At 44.8% G+C, this 18,348-nt stretch overlaps 1 protein-coding gene across 5 annotated transcripts in view; it reads left to right on the forward strand.

Moving 5' to 3' along the window:
• AFF3 (AF4/FMR2 family member 3) overlaps nucleotides 1–18,348 on the forward strand; it is a 599,573-nt gene that overhangs the window by 483,819 nt on the left and 97,406 nt on the right. For all 5 annotated transcript variants that reach the window (XM_009184764.4, XM_009184766.4, XM_017947790.3 and 2 more), the window contains one exon: nucleotides 5,826–5,863. In XM_009184764.4, coding sequence (XP_009183028.2) covers nucleotides 5,826–5,863 — 38 coding nt within the window. The remainder of the gene's footprint in view (nucleotides 1–5,825; nucleotides 5,864–18,348) is intronic.

Raw genomic sequence — 18,348 nt, forward strand, 5'->3', positions numbered from 1 at the left:
CTTGTAGTTCTTCAACTGAGCCAGGATCTAGGCCAGCTCCTGGCCTTTGCTCCCAAACTAGAGCTTCCCTGCCTAGAGCACTCCTCCCCTCACCACCCACCCCCATTTCTCTGATCTGATCATTTTTCTTTATCCTTTAAGCCTCAGCTTTGTTATTTCTTACTTAGTAAGCCTCCGTGGACACTCATTCCAAACAAGGTTTCCTTCATTAGTTGGTTTCAGAGCACCCTGTCCTCTTCAGCCATGCCCCTTGGAATGTAGACTGTTGTGTGTGTGTGTAGCTTTCCATGTCTGCCGCACCTCTAGACACAAAGCACAACATGGCAAGGGCTTTGTCTGTTGTGACTGTCACCCAAGGCAAGTCCAGTGCTTGCACATAGTAGGTGCTTCAGACTGAATTACAAACCTGTCTGGGCGTAAGTTCTGTTTCTATCAAATTAGAAATGGGATCATTCTGAGAGCCCTCTGAATTTCAGCCTCTCCCTTTGTTTTCCTCCCCACTGCAGGATGCATGAACTTGTTCAGTGCTTGACCCAATTACAGTAAGGGCATTTAATTTCCTCTTTGATTTCCCTTCAATAACAGATTGTGACTTGTAATTCATTTAGCATACATTGAAACCTGAATATCTACTGCTTGTGTTCCCAGGCAACAAGCTTGCTATAATAAAGACAGAGAAAATATGTCATCTCTTGAGGAGAACCTGAAAATGGCAATTTCTGGCAGGAAAAAAGAACATGTTTTGTCTCATAGACTGGAGCTTAGAGTCATTCATGAATGAATAATGAACTCAGGAAAGATCAATGACGTGTTCTCTTAACCCTCTCAACCTATTTTGCTGAGAACTGAATAAAAGGAAAGTTTGCAAGGAAGAGATGATGAGAGATTTAGGAAGAGAAAAATATAGTTGCTGTAATGGATAACTCTTGAAGGAATGAAATTGGGCGATTCATCTAGTTTACTATGAATGCTCTTTCAAGTTTCAACCATGAGTCACCTAAGTAATTTTTTCTTTGCCATTTAATTCCAATATTTATTTGTTTTATTATTTTCCAATAGTAAAATAAAATAGTGTGCAAAAAATGAAGTTTTTTTTAAAGAGAGGAGTCAGTAAAAACATCTTGGTGTTCTTTGCTCTGGTATATGACATACAAATAATGCCATAAAGGGTTTTTCCCTCAAGGAATTATTTTAAACATCTAACATAAACTCCTCTTCTTTCATAATCGATGATGAGTTTTTGTAAAATTTTTAATGATGTAGAATAACTGCAAATTCAATAGCACAGTGAAAATCGGTCATTAAAAAATAGCAGAACAGGCTAGGTGCAGTGGTGCTTGCCTGTAATCCCAGCACTTTGGGAGACTGAGGCGGGCGGATCACTTGAGGTCAGGAGTTCGAGACCAGCCTAACATGGTGAAACCCCATCTCTACTAAATACAAAAAATTAGCTGGGTATGGTGGCATGCGCCTGTAATTCCAGCTACTGGGAGGTTGAGGCAAGAGAATCGCTTGAACCAGGGAGGCAGAGGTTGCAGTGAGCCGAGATCGCATCACTGCACTCCAGCCTGGGCAACAAGAGCAAAACAACATCTCAAAAAAAAAAAAAAAAAAAAAAAAAATAGCAGTGCAGGCAATTGATGGTGCTAGGTACCATGGTGTTGCATGCATGGTAGCATACATCATGTGACAGATTGGAAGAGTGAAGAATGACAGGAGAACACTGTTTAGTGCCCGGTAGGGTGCTCTGTCTCTCAGCCCAGAAGGACCTTTTGTTCCCAGCGTCACACCAGTCTGCTAAAGGAAAGTGGCCCTTGCTCCAAGCTTCCAACTCAGCTTATATTAGAAGACGGGTCTGACATCAGTCCTGTGGCGTTGCCAACAGGTACCGCCACCTGGGATGCCTCAATTCCTAGGCACTCCAGTGGTGGCCAGGCAGCAGTGTTTCTTGCTTTTTGTTTGTTTGTGTTCCTTTTGCTTTTTAAATCATTTTCTGACAAGCCGCACACCAACAAGCACTGTTTCCGTATCACAGAAGTCAGCAGGAATTGTTTGGAGGCGGGAGAGAAAAGAGTCAATAGCCTTTTAAAATATTGACAGCCTTGGTCTATTGCCATGGCTAAGGGGAAATTCAGATGCCATGTTGAAGGTTTCTGCTGAACCTTTAGTCACACCTCTTACGATTTCTGTTATTCCAGGAATAGCCAGTCTCTGATGGCTCCTGCTGAGATGATGTTAAGAGACAATACTCATAATACGTTCCACCTTTCTTTGGGGCAGTTCAAAAATACTTCTTGTATATTCAGCCAAACAGTCAGGAGTAGGGAGTTAAGTTCGACTCAAGTATCGCTGCCTAAAGCGAAAGCCGTCTTGCTGAGTGAGAGGGAAACTCTCCAGGAGACAGACCTGCCAGCAGTGATGCCACCTGTTGCCTGCTGGGTGCGTTTTATCAGCATGCTCTGGGCTGGTTCCCTGGAGGAGCCCAGGAGGACTGAGGGGAGAGGGAAGCACCATCCGTGGAGGTGTCTGCGTGGGCTCCTCGGGCTGCAGTCCTCTTCCCCTGCCTCTCGCTGCTTCCTCAGCTCTCCTTATCAAGAAGATTGGTAGATCTGCATTTTTTTTTTATCTGTTGAGGTAATCCTATGACACTGGAATGCCAGGACAAGGGGTCTTCGTTTAGAATCTAGGGAATGAGGAGGGGACAGTAACCCCTTGGATTGTCCATAGTAGCCTGGACACGGACTGACTGTCTCTTTCAGCACCCCATCCAGATGAGGAAAGGGTGGTTTGGAAACTACGTCGGAGGTTGAAGGCCAGACGCAAGGCAAATGAATGGCGAAACCTGTCCCAGAGTGTCGGACTCTCCACCCCCGGCTCGACAGACTAGATGGTTTTCCTAATTCGGTGTTGTCGCATTACTTAGGGAAGGTGTCTCAGTTCTCTTACCTTTGCCAGGCCCCGGAGCTCATGTTCCCTATGTCCCTTCTTTCGGCTCTCCTTTCATTCCTACTCTGCCGCGCTGTTTCTCGGCGGACACCCTTTGTCATTTTAAGGGGACAGTTCTTCATCGTACAAGGGACCTTCCTGCTCTCTGAAGGGCTTTAGCATCCCTGGCCCCAGACACTAACTTCTATTATTGATCCCTCTCATGAATGTAATGCACAGAAACACCCTCATCAATTCCCAGACACCCAGGGTTTGGGAGTCATGGGTGCCCTGGTTGAGAGCTGCTGCCAGAGGCTGGGACAGGCTCCTGCTGTGCCATCTAACCCAGTACTACCGATGCCTCCCCTCTCCTGACCACATCCCTCCTTGTCTTTAAAATTAGGCTCAGATTTCAGTGGGAAGGCTTCCCCGACTGATTCATTCCTCTAACATTTACTCAGCAGATATGTATGGACACCTGCTCACTGTTCCAGGCACCATTTGAGGAGCGGCCACCCATCCGTGCCCCTTCCTGACACTGTCCCGCCTTAATCTTTCATGTCCATGTTATTCTAAAAGTGTACCGAGGTCATCCAGCTCCTACCTAGGAAGGAGCTTTTCTGGGACGATGACTACTTCTAGTTTTATTTTTATCCCAAGATGTGAAACTGTCACCAAGGGTATATTTTATTTCCATAACAGGGAAAATGGTTCTGAGGTGTCATTTTTTTCTAACTGGAAGATTCTATTTTTCCTGATATCTAAATGTGATGGGGGATCAGCATGACAAGTATTGTGAGTTCCTTGGTCAACAGTAAACGCAGGCCAGGCGCGGTTGCTCACTCCTGTAATCCCAGCACTTTGGGAGGCAGAGGTGGGTGGATCATTTGAGGTCAGGAGTTCGAGACCAGCTTGGCCAACATGGTGAGACCCTGTCTCTACTAAAAATACAAAAATTAGCTGGACGTGGTAGCAAGCGCCTGGAATCCCAGCTACCCGGGAGGCTGAGGCAGGAGAATCACTTCAACCCAGAAGGCAGAGGTTGCAGTGAGCTGAGATCACGCCACTACACTCCAGCCTGGGCAACAGAGAGAGACTCTGTCTCAGAAAAAAAAAAAAAAAAACAGTAAACGTGACTTGTGCATCATGCAAGGAGGAAAGGACCATTGCACACTCCTTGTTTCCCGGTGCATGCTGAGTAGACCTGGTCTGCTGACCTCCCAATCATGACTTCTGAGACAGACAGCATCGTATGCCGTCTGCCTTCCTTGGCCTCATTGGGCCCAGAGATAGAAGGCAAATGGGTGAAAAATAGAATAGCCAGAGAAAAAAAAGGAAAGCAAGTACAAACTTGGGAGAATCTGATGGAGAACTGGAGCCTTTTTTTTTTTTTTTTGGAGACGGACTTTCACTGTTGTTGCCCAGGCTGGAGCACAATGGCACAATCTCGGCTCACTGCAACCTCCGCCTCCCGGGTTCAAGAGATTCTCCTGACTCAGCCTCCCAAGTAGCTGGGATTACAGGCATGTGCCACTACGCCTGGCTAATTTTGTATTTTTAGTAGAGATGGGGTTTCTCCATGTTGGTAAGGTTGGTCTCGAACTCCCAACCTCAGGTGATCCACCTACCTTGGCCTCCCAAAGTACTGGGATTACAGGCGTGAGCCACCGTGCCCAGCCAAAATGGAGCCTTCTTCATATCTTTTCTTTTAGTTTTTTATTATGGGAAATTTCAGCACACATACCCACATTAATTTTCGTAGACGAAAAAAAAACAAAAAACAAATCAATACATTTTCAATACAAAATGAAAATTTTGTTCATCTCATGTAGGGAAGTAGCCAGAATAATATAAGAATCTGCCCTGTGCTCATCGCCGAACATCAGCAGTTCTTAACCCAGGGCCATCTTATCTATGTATGTGCCCACTCACTCTGCCCTTCTCCCACTGTGTTTTGTGTTTATTTTATTTTATTTTATTTTATTATTTTATTTTATTTTATTTTATTTTTTTGAGATGGAGTTTTGCTCTTGTTGCCCAGGCTGGAGTGCAGTGGCATGATCTTGGCTCACTGCAACCTCTGCCTTCCAGTTTCAAGCGATTCTCCTGCCTCAACCTCCTGAGTAGCTGGGGTTACAGGCACCCGCCACCACGCACAGCTAACTTTTGTGTTTTTAGTAGAGATGGGATTTCACCATGTTGACCAAGCTGGTCTTGAACTCCTGACCTCAGGTGATCCACCCGCCTCAGCCTCCCAAAGTGTTGTGATTACAGGCATAAGGGACCACACGCAGCCCTCCCCGTATATTATTTTAAAGCAAATCCCAACATCAGATAATTGTATCCATTAACATTTCTATGTGACTTTTAAAAACCATTGCCATAATATCATTATGCCTAAAACAAAGCAATAATCCCTTGAGATTTCTAGTGGCGTTCCATATTCCAACTGTGGAAACTTTCGATCTGAAATCCGAGTGAGAAATTACACCTTCATTGGAAAAGAAGCTACAAAGAAACCAAAACAGACCTTTTTGTTTTCTTATAGGAAAGAACAATAAAACAATGGGAAAGTGATTTCAGAGAAGTAGCTCTGGTCTTTGCCAATTGCCGGAGGCCTGTCCAAGCTTACCTGGGTGCAGTCCTTTGGCGCCCCCAAACTCACTCCCTGGTTGCAAGTGTGCGTTGCCAGGCTTCAGTTAACTCTCCGTGAAGGTTCATTTCATCACATACATTGTACAACAGTGCTTTCTACTACATTGCTAGTCGTTTAAAATTTGGCCACATGGCAAAAATGTGTGTAACACAGGGTTTGTTTTTTTTTTTAAGTGTTGATTGAGCACATAATTCAAAAGTCAGAATATTAAATAAACATCTCTGCCCTTTCTTTCTTCCAACAGGCAGCTCAGAGAACGGCTCTCCGCGCTCTGTCTGACAGGTACATTTTGTCATTTTTATGAACTATAAATTGCTTTATGAAACATTGAGCCCTATTTATTGTGGCATATAATTCATAATCGGATTTTGTCCCTAAAGTGTCTGTGAACTGGGATGTTAAACATTTTGCATGCTTGGATTTGTCATGCATGTGTGGAGTTTATCACTGCAAAAATCGCCTTGTTGCGTTTCATAGCAAGTATGAAGAATCCCTGGTTGTGCAATGAAACAAGAGACAAGAAACTTAGAGAGAGAGGCCTGAACGGTGTGGTAAATTCTGAACTTTGGAATTGGCTGAGCTCTAAGCTCATTGTTCAGCAATAAGTACTTCATTTATTTTGAGATGTTTTCTTCGGACTTTTTCCGTATCATTTCACCGGGAGCTATCTATCTTTTGATAAGATTCTCTCTCTTGAAATATTTTATGTACATAACCCAACAACTCACGGTCCCACGTGCTTGACTTTTTACTCCTTGCTTTGGCTTCTTTCTCCTGACGCGTGTTACTGAGTGAGATGTGTAAACCTCATCAAGAAATACACACAGGCTCTATTTTATATCCTGCTTTGTCTGAAAGGCTGGAGACAGATAGTTGAATGAGGGTATGTAAAGTCACTTTCTAGAATAGGCCAGACCCTTGGTTTGGTTTGGTTGGTTTTGGTTTTGGTTTTTTCACTTACTAAGATTGGAGAGAGAGTGTGTGTGTGTGCGTGCGCGCGCACGCGTGTGCATGTTTTAAGGAACTGTCAGGAGGTAAAGATGAAGTCCCTGTGTGTCTCTACAGCATTAAAAGCAGCAGGAGGAGCTGTGCCTTGCCTGGCTGGCTGGCACCTCCTCATTGTCTAGCTAACCTTCACCACCTTGCCTTCCTTTCCAGTTCCTTTTTCATGGAATGAGCCATCATTGACTGTGTAAACCAGCTTAGCTCGGTGCTTCCTCCAAAGTAAAACCTGTCACTTAGGCAAATTATCTGGTGTGCGTGAGTGAAAAGCATTTTCTGTGTGGTGGCAGACTGAGCATGAGTATTTTTATTTCAATTACAAAACGTTCCCCATGACAACCACACAAGCCTGTGTGTCCTGAGTGGCTGGCACATGATCTTCTGGAATTGCTTTTGGGATTTTCACAAAAGCTGATGACTTCACTGCTTCTGAGTGTGTCAGTAGGAGGAGGAAAGAGTCTAGATCAAAACACATTTAGAATATAACGTAGGCATATCTTTCCTATACATATTTCTTTTCTGTCTCTGACTTTTCTTAAGTAAGCAATTCCTTCAACAAAATGCACTGAGACGCAAGGGAAAGCCCTCAAAGTTTACAAAACTTTGTCATTGTTAACCAGTACAAGATTTCTTTTGGGGATGATGATGTTGTAGAAATAGATTATGGTGATGGTTGCACATCCTTGTAAGTATACCAGACCGCTGAATTGTATGCTTTAAATGGGTGAACTTTATGGAATGTAAATTATATTTTAGTAAAGCTACACATATAAATACAAAATGTCATTACGACCTTTAGTAGAATGAATCAAAACCTATTTTAGTAAAATATGGATTCATTTTGAAGACATGGTCGCAAACACAAAGACAATTCATCAGAAACTAGGACTGATACATTTGAAGATTTCTTCCCAAAAGATATACGACTTTGTCCTAAAGAGAGAATGTGCGTAGATTTTAATGATGAACAATGCCATTTCCTTTTTTCCTGATATTTTCACAAAAAAATCCCTTGTCAAGCCCATTCCTCTCCCAAAAACAGAGATTTTCACTGTCACCACTCTTCTTACACAGTTCTTTATCCTCAAATATAATAGGGCATTTCCCTTACTGTACTGTAGCACTTTTTCTTTTCTTTTTTTTTTTTTTTTTTTTTTTTTTTTTTTTTTTTTGGTGAGACAGAGGTTTACTCTTGTTGCCCAGGCTGGAGTGCAATGGCACGATCTCAGCTCACCACATCCTCCGCCTCCCAGGTTCAAGCAATTCTCCTGCCTCAGCCTCCCGAGTAGCTGGAATTATAGGCATGTGTCATCACGCCCGGCTAATTTTGTATTTTTAGTAGAGACAGAGTTTCACCATATTGCCCAGGCTGATCTCAAACTCCTGACCTCAGGTGATCCGCCCAGCTCGGCCTCCCAAAGTGCTGGGATTATAGGCGTGAGCCACTGCGCCCGGCCATGTAGCACTTTTTCTATTCAAAATTGGTCATTTCAAAGTGATGAGTTGACTTTGTCTGCTATTCTAGCAATGCAGTTGTGTAAAGCGACCTTCTCTGTGCTTTTTCTTTTTTCTTTTTTTTTTCTTCAACTTGTATTTTAAGTTCAGGGGCACATGTGCAGGATATGCAGGTTTGTTACATGGGTCAACGTGTACAATGGTGGTTTGCTGCACCTGTCAACCCATCACCTAGGTATTAAGCCCAGCGTCTGTTAGCTGTTCTTCCTGATGTTCTCCCTCCCCCGACACCTCACCGGCAGGCCCCAGTGTATGTTTCCCCTCTTGGGTCTCATCATTCAGCTCCCACTTACAAGTGAGAACATGCGGTGTTTGTTTTTCTGTTCCTGCATTAGTTTGCTGAGGATAATGGCTCCACCCCTGTCCCTGCAAAGGACATGATCTTGTTCCTTTTTATGGCTGTAGAGTATTTTATGGCATATGTGTACCATATTTTCTTTACCCAGTCTATCATTAATGGGCATTTGGGTTGATTCCGTGTCTTCGCTATTGTGAACAGTGCTGCAGTGAACATACAGGTGCATATGCCTTTATAGTAGAATGATTTCTATTCCTTTGGGTATATACCCATTAATGGGATTGCTGGATCATATGCTATTTCTGCCTCTAGGTCTTTGAGGAATCGCCACAATGTCTTCCACAATGGTTGAACTAATTTACACTCCCACGAACAATGTACAAACATTCGTTTTTCTCCACAGCCTCTCCAGCATCTGTTGTTTTTTGACTTTTCAATAACAGCCATTCTTTTTCTATTGTATATTTGCTACAAATTCAGGGCCACAGAAGTAGTCCCCATAAGTGATAAGCATCTGTAACCATTTCAAGATAGAAATTTCAAGATGGAAATTAAAACCCTTCTTCAAAATAATGATTTTAAAATACCTACTGAATTAATTGCATTCATATTTTCTAGTTTGTAAGTAGAGAATAACTTAATCAAGCAACAGATGTCATTTTCTATCACATTACTTACTCTTTTGAATAAACCAATATTTTCTAGAAAAATGCCCCAAGTGCCTCAAGTCAGGCTACTGTATGACTTGCCTAATGTTCTGTCTGCCAGAGGAACCTCAGGGTGGGAATGGAATTGAGTAAAGGTCTCCCCAGGTCCTGAATATCCCAAAGTGGGGTTCTAGGCCCAATACCTCTGGCTACTTGGAGCCTGCTATGAAGCTATTATACATTCGTTTACACAAACCATCCTGGTTTCGTAAACTTTTTGCTTTGAGCCTGTTATCAGCTCTTTATAGAAAATTCCATAACGATTAGGTCGTGCCTTCCTCTTTGTTCTTGGAGGAAGAAGCACTTTTCAGACCTCACAAGGTGCTTCCTGAGTTCTGTAATTCTGGGATGGGACAGAAAAGCCCGCACTGGCTCTGGCCATGCACACTGGCTCCTCATGGAGGAGCATGTCTGTGACACACTCTGGGTCTCACCCTCCTTCAGGTCCTCAGTGTCCTGCAAGTTTGCTCATCCATGGGCTCATTTCACTTCCACTGAGCCTCAACCTTGAGTGTCCAGTGAACACAAGGACATTTAGACAAGGCCGGAGCTATTGTGTTCCAACATGTACAAATCGATGATGAAACAGGATTTCATTGACTTGGGTTTGGTGGAAGGACATGAGTTTACACTGTTGGAAGCCGGTTTTTGTTCTCTGTTTCCCTATAAGAAAACCTGACTTCAAAGCCTTGAGATCTGACCTGATGAGGCCAGTTATACAAAAAAGAAAGGGGTGCATTTCCCTTTCCCTTCCTAAGGGTGGGTAGAAATCTCATCCCTCTGGGGTGCTGGAGGTTGGAGAATGTCCAGACGTCTTTGGAAAGTCAATCTTGTCTTTTCATTTCTCCAGTCTCCTGGTTTATTTTCTAATTTGGCATTCCAGCACAAGTCCAGTATCTGACAGTTCAGACTGTATGCTTTAAAGTCCAGAGAATCTTCTGTAATCGATGCACAATCTTGATAAATTAAAACTGTGATGTTTCCATTACATAAATGTTAAAAATCAGCTGTGATCATCCCCCAAAAAACCTTTTCCTTTGCTTGGTTTTGCCTGACCAATGGACTTAATTTATGACTCACCCCAAATAGGCAAAATGTACTTTCAGGGTGAAACTGGATCACCACGGCAAGCCGAACGGGAGTTTGGGCTTCAGCCCCACTCGCTTGCACCTGCTGCCCACCAGTGACGCAAGGGGTCGTGACGGAAGGGGTGTGTGAGAGTGGGATGGTGCGTTGTCTGTTCTTTTCTACTCCTGACAGTAGAATTTTTAAATCTGTTTTATACCACTGAGAGTCAGCTGGCCTACCAGAAGCCCATTTATGTCCCCCAAAAATGAAATAAGCAGACAAACAGGGCAAGAAGAGATGGCAAAATTCTTTTTTCTTTTCTGGTTTTTGAGACCGGGTCTCACTCTATCACCCAGGCTGGAGTGCAGTGGTGCGATCACAGCTCACTGCAGCCTCGAGCGATCTCAGCCCTCCCTATGCCCTGCCCAGTGCCACGGTAGCCACCACACCCGGCTAATTTTTGGACTTTTCGTAGAGGCGGGGCTTCGCCATGTTGCCCAGACAGGTCTTGAACTCCTGGGCTCAAGTGATCTGCCTGCCTTGGCCTCCCAAAGTGCTGGAGTACAGGTGTGAGCCACTGCACGCGGCCCGGCAAGGTTCTTGACAAAGTAAACAGGCCAATTATAAGAAAATCTCAGTTTGCAAAGGGACGCAATTCGTCTCACTCCCTGCTTATTGTGTGCCTCTCACGTGCTTTTTCTTCTTATGGGTCGATGTATTTGATGCTGGTTGGTAGAGACAAAGAAGAGGCATGAACAGGATAAAGGTGGATCTTTGGTGTGGACCCTCTGCACGGCGAAAGATGCCACATCACCGCCAATGTGGAAAATATGCAAAGTGCTATTAGGAAGAAGCAAGGATATGTGTGCAGCATATGAAGTGCCTTGAATACGATTAACTTCCCTTCATGAGTAGTCAATAGTAGATAACTCTGATCAAAAAAGGGATTCGTGTGATTTATCAAGCTGAGCAACTATGCGTCTGCAGAGAAGCTGGAGGTCAATCTTGAAATCTAGGGCAAGAGGAGCACTAGGCAATTGCCAGGACTAAGAAGTTAATCATACCCTTGGACTGCTTCCATCTGTCTCAGAGCGACAGCACTGCTCTCGGCGAGCAGGCATGCTTTATAGCAGCCGACCAGGAATTAATATTTTCTGTGAAACCTCAAGCATCATTTGCAGTAACTTGGGTTTTATAAAAATGGAACATAATTTTATATGAATAAATCACATTCAGCTAGAAATATGAGAGGCTGCAAAAAATTATGCTTGACTTAAAAAAAAAAAAAAAAAGACAGAGGAACGAGCAAAAAAGCCAACATGAAAACAGTTGTTGAAGCGATGGCACTTGGAGGGCACAAATAGCCATGTGGTTAAATTGTGCATATAATCATCTTCTGAAATGTCAGCCTGCGACTCCAGCAATGGCTACATTTTTATAGCCTTAGAGATGCATCACCAGACTGTAACCTGTCTGCCCATCTGGCAGGATCTCAGGCCCAAGATCCATTTATATTGAAATCCAAACAACTGCCATTGATTTATTCATTTATTTCACAAATATTTACTGAGCGCGTCCAGCATGCTCCTTGGGGCGCTGTGCTGGGGCTGGGGGTGCTGATATGAGAAGCAGCCGTGTGGCTGTGCTCTTGGCTTCACCAGCCAGGCGAGTGTTGCCTTTGCAAGGAGAAAGGACTTGAGGCTCACACATTTGCTGCCCTCAGTTTTGTCCTTTCTTGAATCAATCTCACACATCAAATCTCCTTGTTGCCCATTAGGGAGAATATAATGAAATCAAGTAAATGAGGAATTGCCTAAAACTAAGGGAGTTTCACCTCCACGTAGGTAGAAGAATGTGAAATGGTCTGTCAGAATCCAGATCAGAAATGGCCCCATAGCAAGGTGGGGAGGGCAGGTGCCTGCCTGGCAGGGTGGGAGGTTGGATTCAGCTTCATCTTCCTGACCCCTTGTCAAGTGGACCAGCTCCAGCCAAATAAAGGAAGTGTGTTGGAGTGGCCACCAGCACAGAAGTGTACCTTTCTGGATAATGTGTCATCCAGTCCCTGGCCATGTGAGAGGACAGGCACAATTGCCACACAGTACTAACAGTCTCTTCTTTAAGGGTCAAAAAAAAAAGGAGGAGGGGGAGCACTTTTAAGAAAGTGTGAAGGTTCCATGAAGATGTGAAGGTGGTGTGCTGGCAGGTGCACATCAACTCTGCCCTGAGGCCCTCAGCACTGTTCCGTCTCCCCGAAGCAAGACGGCTCCTTATAAAGAAGTCTTTTAGGGCCGGGCACGGTGGCTCACACCTGTAATCCTAGCACTTTGGGAGGCCGAGGCAGGCGGATCACGAGGTCAGGAGTTCAAGACCAGCATGAACAACATGGTGAAACCCCGTCTCTACTAAAAATTCAAAAATTAGCCAGGCGTGGTGGCACGTGCCTGTAATCCCAGCTACTCAGGGGGCTGAGGCAGGAGAATCGCTTGAACCTGGGAGACTGGGGTTGCAGTGAGCCGAGATCGCACCATTGCACTCCAGCCTGGGCGACAGAGCAAGACTCTGTTTCAAAAAAAAAAAGAAGTCTTTAAAAAAAAGAAGTCCTTTAAGTACGCCATGTGAATAAAAACTTTTTAAAAATCCATTCCCTCAAGCATTTATCCCTTGTGTTATACTCTTTTAGTTATTTTTAAGTGTACAATTAAGTTGTGAATAAAAACTTCGAGAGCTTTAGAGTTTAGAATCACTATCACATTTACTGCCTCATTTTATGAGCCTCACAACAACCCTGAAAGATAGATGGGACCCATTTTACAGATGAGAAAACTGGGCCTCGAACAGGTGATGCGACTCACCCAGGGCCACACAGGAGCAAGTGGCAGAGCCAGGACTAGATCCCAGGTCCCTGGACTCCTGGTCAGTATGATTCTCTTGCCTCCCATCATGCACCAGTAGAGCAGCTTGGCTGGGGTCAGAGATAGGAGGTTTGGGCCACGTTTTGCATCTTAACATTATTTCTGGCTTGGTAACCTTTTTATCTCTAGCACCTAGCACAGTACCTGGCAATTAGGAGACACCGAAAGTCATTTGATAAATGAATGGATGAACTAGACCAATGCTTTGTGGTTAAAATAATGGCAACTTTGGGCTTAAAAGAGAAAGTAATTTTTTGCAACTGTGGCTATCCATCCTTGCAACAGATGCCTCAGGAGTCAGAGGTAGATGATCAGGGGCTCGTCGTTAAGTGGCTCAAAGAGGTGTTCATGCCTGCTTGTATGGATGTTATAGAATCCACAAACACACAGGGGGAAGAAATGGAAAAATGAGAAAAAAACTCAGTCCAAAAGTCGGCAAGAAAGTTTCCAAAAAAAAGATCAAAACCACTCAGTATGATGAAATTAGAGTGGAATTAGATTAGAACTCAATAACAAAAGAGAACTGTAGGATGCTATCGAGAAGTCTCTTGTACTGAATGGGGGTTGGGCCAGATAGCTGCTGGCTCCTCCCTCCCTCTCCTGTCCCCTGATTTTTGTGCTTTGTATACTGTTGACATGACTTAAAATGTGCTATCTTCACCAACTCTTCATACTTATGTTTTTCATTTGTACTTCTTCATTCATTCAGTGAATATTTCCAGTACTGAATCCCTAAAATGGTAGGGATTCTTCTGGTCTCCATAGAAGACCAAAAAATTCATTACCCGTGGATTCCACTCGCAGGGAATCTACAGTGTGGTAGAGGACATGTAGGCACGTGCATAAATACTGAGTATATTACAATGCTGACATACACATAAGTAGTCATAGATCTCCTTAGAACAGTCGCGTGTCCGGTAGTATACTGAGCATCTCACATACCTTACTTCATTTAATCCTCGTGACGACTCTCTCGGTGAGGAAGGAAGAATGCAATGTGAGGGCCTTAAAGAGACATTTTTCATGAAAGTCCATTTCATTTCATTTTGTGTACTTTTGTTGTTGTTGTTGTTTTCTTGAGACAGAGTCTCACTTTGTCACCCAGGCTGGAGTAGAGGCCCAGGCTGGAGCAGTAGCGCGATCTCAGTTCACTGCAACCTCCACCTCCCAGGTTCAAATGATTCTCATGCCTCAGCCTCCCAGGTAGCTGGAATTATAGGCATGAGCCTCCATACCCGGCTAATTTTTGTATTTTCAGTAGAGATGGTGTTTCACCGTGTTGGCCAGGCTGGTCTCCAACTCCTGACCTCAGGTGATCCGCCCACCCCAGCCTCGCAAAGTGCTGGAATTACAGGCGTGAGCCACTGCACCTGGCCTCATTTCATGTTCTAAAGTACTCTCCCTGAAGTCCTAGTGAGTCTTGGTTTCCAAACGCAGGTAATTCACCCCCGGTCTTACAGCTGGAAAGCCGCAGAGGGGTCTGTGCGGCTCCAGAGTTGGTACTCATAGCGACTTCAGTAGCAGCCCTCTGCGTCAGACTATGAAGAAATCAGTGTCACTGGAGGGACACAGGTATAACATTACCCTACTCTCTGATTACAGGGGAAGGAGAATGGGGAGGGGACATATGAGGTGTCATGTGGAGGACAGGAAGCATCAGGTGACCCAGGAGTGGAGAAGGGAGGAGAACACAGAAGGAATGGCCTGGGCAGGGCCAGGCTGCAGGGTGGACAGGGAGTGGCAGGCCTCCCTTCTGTGGCTGTGGGCATCCGAGTAGAAAGTGTGAAGCCAGCTCTAGACAGCGGCCAATGCAAGGAGGCATGGGAGGGGTCTTCTGCTATGCAGCACATCCCTCAAGCATGGGATCAAGCCTCTTCTTCCGCGGAAAACTTAAACAGCCAACTGCCCCGGCGCCCACAGCTCCTATTGCATAAGCACCTCATGTAATTCCTGGCACAGGCCAGCTTACAGTCTCTGCCTCCTTTATGTATTTATGTCTGGTCTCAACTACTGAGAGCAAGAACCACATCTTGACTATTAGTAGTACTTTATACAAAATGACTGCTCAATCATGACTTATCGAATGCGCTAAGACCAAGAATGCAAATGATGCCACTCATTTATGTCATGATAAGGAGACAAGAAAGCAAAAGCAAAAAACAAAAACCCTCTGGCCCAGCTTTCCCCACTCGCTCCTCTTTTTACAAGACATCATGAAGCAAGCCCAGGACTTTGAGTCCTTGAACTTGGTCTGGAATTTACTTTGGGCAAAGCATTTACACATCCAAGTCTCAGCTTTCCCAGTTGCAGAAGCAGGTTGCTACTAATGCCCTCCTTGTTAGGTTTATGTACAGATTAAAAGAGGGGATGGATAGAAAAGGCACTTCCTTTCTCCCTCCATATGAGAGTAATTACCTCATTGCACCACCAAGAAAAGTCATGCATGAGGTATCATAAGATGCTCTTTGATATAAGTCCTACCAAGAGGCTTAAAAACCAAGAGAAGAAAATAACAGAGTATGGGTTTAATGTATGAAACAACTCATAGCTAGTAGTATGGAGCATGTTTTTACATTGATTTTGTAGAAAAACAAATATCAGCAAATCCTAAGAAATATCCCTTCTATTACTCATGCCATCCCTATTTTGAAGTATGTTTTAGTAGACCCTGTTCTCTCCTAAAAGCCAAACTGTGGGTCTTTGGGTGCCAGATGAGGCTCCTGCATGCCTCTGAGGAGGCTACCACCTCTCTCTGCCACACTGTCTTTCTCCTTTACTCACAGAAAAAAAGTCATCCCGGGCCGGGTGCGGTGGCTCATGCCTGTAATCCCAGCACTTTGGGATCCCCTCACTTGAGGCCAGGAGTTCAAGACCAGCCTGGCCAACATGGTGAAACCCTACCTCTACTAAAAACAAATACAAAAATCAGCTGGGCACGGTGGCACACCCCTGTAATCACAGCTCCTCGAGAGGCTGAGGCAGGAGGATCACTTGAACCCAGGACACAGAGGCTGCAGTGAGCCGAGATTGTGCCATTGCCCTCCAGCCTGGGTGACAGAGCAAGACTCCGTCTCAAAAGAATAAATAAATAAATAATTAAATAAATAAATAAATAAATAGACATTTAAAAAAAAAAGAGAGTCACCGTGGGTCATTTCCTGATACCTTTCCAGCTCATCTCCAACGAACTGGTCTCATTTTACAATTTCAAAGTAAATAATACTTAATATTTCAAAAGCAAACAGTCATGCCTGGATAACATGGGGGAGCCCTGGCAGAGGACTGTTGGGGGCGGTGTGAAGAGAGATAAGTGCCAACTGAGTCTCCATGCAGCCCTCTCCTAACAGGCCCAGCGAGTACCATCTGTATTCACAAAAGTGGAGCCCCTGGGGCTCACTGCTCCGACAGGCCACAGAGGTGTCCCTCACAGCCCTTTGGTGGCTGTTAGCTCCATCCACTGCATTAATGTGAACAAACGCAGGCTGTTGGGTCTAAAAATCAGCTTTTAAAAGCCCCCTAGTACTAATTTCCACAATAAAACGGAATGGCTCCAGAGAAGCCATTGAGTTCTATCAGGTACATAATACACATGTTCAAAGGTCCCAAACATGTAGTTTACACAATAGAAGAAGAGAGCAGGGCAAGGATACAGTCTTTTGAGTAAATAAATAATGAGTTGTATCAAGCCACTAATTGCCCTTTAAGATGGTTTCGTGGCCAGGGATTCCTGAGGATTAATACAGACTTGCTGCCTGATGTCTGGCAAGGAGGCCACAGCCCAAGGCGCCTCTGGGTGAAATTCACTTTTAACCCATTCATTCAATGCTCACAATTCCCAAGAGCCTGCAGGAACACATGGGATGACTCAGTCTGGGGCACAGTTAGAAGAGTTTTGACCTCTTTCAGAAAGAATGATAGTGGTCTAGGCTGCACAACAACGTACATGTACTTAATGCCACCGAACTGGACACCCTTGGCCAATCTGATGTTACGTGTCTGTTTCCAGAATTAAAAACAGGAAAAACAGGCAGCAGGGAAGAGCGAATATCCTGCAGATCCCAGTATCCCAGGTTCTTCCAGACGCCCCCTTTCTCGTAGGCGTGGGGTAGGAATGCCGTGTTCTCTCTCCTGGGCTTGAGGTGCTGGAGTTCTAGTCTGGACATCCCTCCTTTCCCTCTCTGCTAGTAGAGAAGAACTCCTACAAGTTACTCAGATCCTCTGTGGGCGGGGGGACAGCTGGGCACAGCCCCACACACCAACCCTCCCCTGCTCCTTAGCCAGATGTCTGTGACCACGGAAGAGAAAAACTAACCTGCACCACCAGAGTCCCCCGCCCGCACCACCGGAGCCCCCTACCCGCATCACCAGAGCCCCCCACGCGCATCACCGGAGCCCCCCACCCGCACCACCGGAGCCCCCCACCCGCACCACCGGAGCCCCCCACCCGCACCACCGGAGCCCCCTGCCCGCGCCACCGGAGCCCCCCAGCCTCACTGCAGTCTGCGAACACTGGAAAGGGCCAAAGGGACCAGACTCTCCCTAGAGGCAGTGAAAAGACAACTGGTTCTGGCCGGTGGCTCACGCCTGTAATTCTAGCACTTTGGGAGGCCAAGGCAGGCATATCACCTGAGGTCAGGAGTTTGAGACTAGCCTTGCTAACATGGTAAAACCTCGTCTCTACTAAAAATACAAAAATTAGTTGGGTGTGGTAGTGTGCACCTGCAAGAGGCTGAGGTAGGTAAATTGCTTGAACCCGGAAGACGGAGGTGCAGTGAGCCAAGAGCATGCCACTGAACTACAACCTGGGCAACAGAGCAAGACTCTAACTCAAAAAAAAAAAAAAAAAAATACTGGTTCTGACACATTGTCGTCCCACTCTGTGCTCCCTCTCTTCTGAACTCATCCTCAGACTAAGTATATTAAGTTACCAGGGGTAAAGTATTGAAATCACTAAGCTATAAATTATTTTTACTTGATTCTTTGTCACTATGTCATACTTCTTTTGAATGCCAATGTAGCTGTCCCTTCTAGACCAAGGACAACATACACTGTGTGTCTAATGCTTAATGGTTCATTTAGCTTGTATTTAAATTTACATCCAAACAAAATTTAAGTATCCAATACACGTGACATCTCATAGTTGGAATTAAGAGAGAGAAGACTTGATTAGCATAGTTTTCAGTATTTGTCACTGCTATCTACCCTACTTCTTTTTTTAAAATATCTATTTCTGAAGTAGAAGTACACCTGTTCCTTCTTGAATGT

Source organism: Papio anubis, chromosome 14, assembly GCF_008728515.1.
Source record: "Papio anubis isolate 15944 chromosome 14, Panubis1.0, whole genome shotgun sequence".
Taxonomy (NCBI): Eukaryota; Metazoa; Chordata; class Mammalia; order Primates; family Cercopithecidae; genus Papio; species Papio anubis.